The sequence below is a fragment of the Nicotiana tomentosiformis genome, chromosome 1, assembly GCF_000390325.3.
Source record: "Nicotiana tomentosiformis chromosome 1, ASM39032v3, whole genome shotgun sequence".
NCBI lineage: Eukaryota > Viridiplantae > Streptophyta > Magnoliopsida > Solanales > Solanaceae > Nicotiana > Nicotiana tomentosiformis.
Window position 1 is genome coordinate 26,459,157 of NC_090812.1, and position 3,964 is coordinate 26,463,120.

The 3,964-nt window shown below is 39.5% G+C and overlaps 1 protein-coding gene across 1 annotated transcript; it reads right to left on the reverse strand.

Annotated features, from left to right (window-relative positions):
* Positions 1 to 471: 471 nt before the first annotated feature.
* Positions 472 to 3,174, reverse strand: LOC104087158 (S-adenosylmethionine synthase 1). The gene is made up of 2 exons (XM_009591561.4): positions 3,016 to 3,174; positions 472 to 2,001 (listed from the first exon to the last, which is right to left on the reverse strand). The coding sequence occupies exon 2, from the start codon at positions 1,998 to 2,000 to the stop codon at positions 819 to 821; it is 1,182 nt and encodes a 393-aa protein (XP_009589856.1). The 5' UTR covers position 2,001; positions 3,016 to 3,174; the 3' UTR covers positions 472 to 818.
* Between the last annotated feature and the right edge of the window lie 790 nt (positions 3,175 to 3,964).

Consider the following 3,964-nt stretch of genomic DNA (forward strand, 5'->3'; position numbering starts at 1 on the left):
TCAATTCTAATTAAAATCTTGAAAAATGCTCTGTTTGATTGAGCCTCATCTAATCTTTCTGACCAAAAATCTTTCAAAATGTAGTTGCAGTGAATTGGTTTTTGTCAAAGCCCAATCTTTTAAGCGAGTGTAGAGTTGAAATACAACGGACATTAGGTAAATCCCTAAGAATAGTCATATGCTTCGATCTTTGAATTTTGAAAGGTGCGTCAATTTGTGAAGATTTTGTTGATAGATAACAGTCAGCTTTGCCTAGCGATTATAAAAGTAGCTATACACATGGAAAGTGGACATATTTTGAATAGTGATCCTAAAATAACATGCAAAAGAAACATATGGATACTAATCCAACCTTGTTCAAGTACCCACTGTAGGTCAAGCGATTAGAAAGAAATTTACCCTTTAAACGTTGACTTTTTAAAGGAATTTTCATTCACTAATCAAGTACTCCGTACTAAAGATGGGACAAACTTAAGGGAACTTAACAGTAATTTCATTGTCAGCAAACGAATGAACATATAAGTAAACAGTACAGCTGCTTCCCTAATGCACAACTACATCATTTGCATCGATCATTTGGCATCTTTTTTCAATATATTTTCTGAAGAACACCAGGGAATAAATGCACTAATTTTAATGTATAATAGTGTGCATCTTTTATCTTCTAAGGCTCAAGATATCCAACACATTAGAAACAGGACAATGAAAAAAATAAACAAGGGTAAAAAGAAGTACAAAGACGAGCAAACACGGGGGATTCTAGAGCCACAAGCAAACATCAAAGAACAAAAACATAGGCAACACTGCCCTGCAGAAACTTAGTCTTGGGGCTTTTCCCACTTGAGGGGCTTGACAACTTCCCATGTGAAATCGGAGTCATCACGTCCAAAGTGACCATAGGCAGCAGTTTTCAAGAATCTTCCATTGCCACCTCTCTTTAAATCCAAGTTAATGGAAATCATTCCAGGCCTGAAGTCGAAGTTCTCCTTAACTATCTTCAGAATTTCCTTGTCGGGGATCTTTCCAGTGCCATAGGTGTCAACAAATACTGACAATGGCTCAGGCACACCGATGGCATAAGAAACCTGCACAATGCATCTGCGAGCAAGCCCACTAGCTACAATACTCTTGGCAGCCTGCCTTACGATGTATGCACCACTCCTGTCAACCTTGGTTGGGTCTTTACCGGAGAAAGCACCACCACCATGGGCACCCCAACCACCATAGGTGTCAATGATGATTTTACGACCAGTGAGACCAGCATCACCGTGAGGTCCACCAATAACAAAGCGGCCAGATGGGTTAAGGTGGAAGATTGTCTTCTCGTCAAGGTACTTCTCGGGGATGACTGGCTTGATGACATGCTCCTTAAGGTCGCGCGCAATCTCATCATTAGTAACGGTCTCATCGTGTTGAGTGGAGATGAGAACAGTGTGGACCCTAACTGGAACCATGGCACCATTGTCATTGTAGTACTCAACAGTAACTTGGGTCTTGCCATCAGGCCTCAACCAGGGGCAGGTACCATTCTTGCGGACTTCAGTGAGGCGGGCACCAAGTTTAGTTGCGAGCACATGGCTGAGAGGCATCAATTCAGGGGTCTCATCTGTGGCATACCCAAACATGTGCCCCTGGTCACCAGCACCAATCTCCTCAGGGCGTTTAGTCAGATGGCCGTGGACACCTTGAGCGATATCAGGACTTTGCTGCTCAATGTATACAAGGACCTTGCAGTTGTCGGCATCAAGACCAACATCATCGGAAACGAATCCAATTTTACGGCATGTGTCACGCACAATCTTCTCATAGTCTACATTAGCCTTGGTTGTGATCTCACCAAAGACCATGACCAAGTTGGTCTTGCTGCAAGTTTCACAGGCAACCTTGCTCTCAGGATCTTGCTCGAGGCATGCATCAAGAACTGCATCAGAGATCTGATCACAGAGCTTGTCTGGGTGACCCTCGTTCACAGACTCGGAGGTAAATAGGAAAGTTTCCATTCTGTAAGAAGATTACTCCACATAAGTTACAATAAAGAGAAAAATAGAAGCTACAATTGCTAAAACAAAACGAAATAAAAGCTGAAACATACTTAATACAGAGCATTAGTGCAACTTCTTCACATAACAAACGGTAAATGCTGAGAAACTGACGCTACAAGGAAGGTATCAGTGCAAATATTCTCCAACTTGCTAAAAGTCCATATTTCTAAGAACAAGAGTTACTAACAGATAGTGCAACACCAAGGAGATTCTATGCAAAACATTCTCCAATAAAGAGTTATTCCTATCATATAGTATCACCTAAAGTGATTCGTCCAAATCCTGACAAAATTAAAGCAAATGTCCAAAGAATCCTCCTTTTGTCTGTAAGAATATCAAGCTGGACCATTTATTTCGATAATGGTCTACGACTTTTCAAAAGCATTAGAGTTCAGCTAGATTCTTCCACTCTAAAGTTGGCAAATGGCATATTCGCAAACATGTAGCTGGTACTCTTGCAAGACAATCTTTATCAGATCAATCAACTACTTCTAAGTTCTAATTACTAGTTAATTTTATTAACAAAAAGATAATCGAATCATACCACAAAGAAGAAAGAAGATAACCAAAAACAGAGAAAACGGATATACAACACCAAACATGAGTTCAGACTTGATACGATCAAAATTTCAGTTTAAAGAAAGGATTTTTTTAGAGCAAAAGCATTTCAAAAGACAAATTAATCTTAAATTCAAACAGGAAATTTCGTTCATTTCCAGATTCAAAATACATTTCCTTCCCATCCATGTTCCTAACACCCAAGTTCAAGCATAATCAACCATAAACAGACCAGACCAAACACAAACTTTCATAAATTCAAAACCCCCACATGGTCAAGATAAGAAACCACCATATTATGGCCAAACCCAAAGAACTAAGCACAAAACACCCAGATCTGTCACAAAACCCAGCAAGAAAACCCATGAAAACACAGAAAGACTTAGTTATTCAACTAGCGAAACTGAAAAAATACCTCAATAAAAAGTGGAGAAGAAGAAACCCAACAGCGAACTGAACAGAGAAAAGAGGTTCTCAAAATACGTTGGAAGGAGCAAACTTTTACCCCTTCAAAGAAAAACCTCTTTGTATTTTTGGTTCGCCAACTGCTTGCGAGTCTTAACCTTAGACATTGGAGTCCTATTTATAGACCTTTAGTCTTAACATCCATTGCTCACGTGCCGTCCTTGTGGCCTTCTGACTAATTAAGGTGGTTGGGTTTTGGTTAGATAATCTTACCCGTTGATGAAGTGTGGGGTACTGATCTAACGGGTAGGAAATGTGGGGGTGGGTGAGAAGGGATAATATATCCACATGATTATACTATTATCCAATTTTATTATTGGAATAACAATTCAGTGTAATCCCACTAGTGCTGTCTGGAGAGGATAGTTTGTACGCAGACATTACCCCTATTCTGGGGTAGAGAGGCTGTTTCCGATAAAATCTCGGCTCCCTCCCTCCAAAACTTCACACATTTGCTCTTGGGGTGACTCGAACTCACAACATTTTGATTGGAAGGGGAGGATGCTCACTTTTGTCAAAATATTTAGTGGAAAAGAAAATTAATTAGTGGTGAAGATATGGACTGCTACTACTACAGTACTACAATTGGCTTGTATTTACCAACCACCTTATGTGGGCCATGGGCCGGGCTGGGTTGTTGGTTTCGGGCTTTTTGTAGCCTGGAAAAAAGAAGCCAGGGTGATTATTAATTTTTAAATCCTAATCTGATCTTGATTACTGCTGTAATTGTTGTTATTAATGAAAAAGATAAATTGTTGATGGTATAAGAAAATCTCTACAATGAATTTACTTGTCTTATACTTGAAGATGGTACCCTGACTTATAAGCAATGAGGGAAAGAATCCTAATTATATTGAGATCGAGATGAAGAACTAGATAATTTCACTTAAAACTAATAA

What these genes read in the sequence shown, in the direction of transcription:
- LOC104087158 (XM_009591561.4), bottom strand. Translation starts at nt 2,000, where the DNA reads ATGGAAACTTTCCTATTTACCTCCGAGTCTGTGAACGAGGGTCACCCA.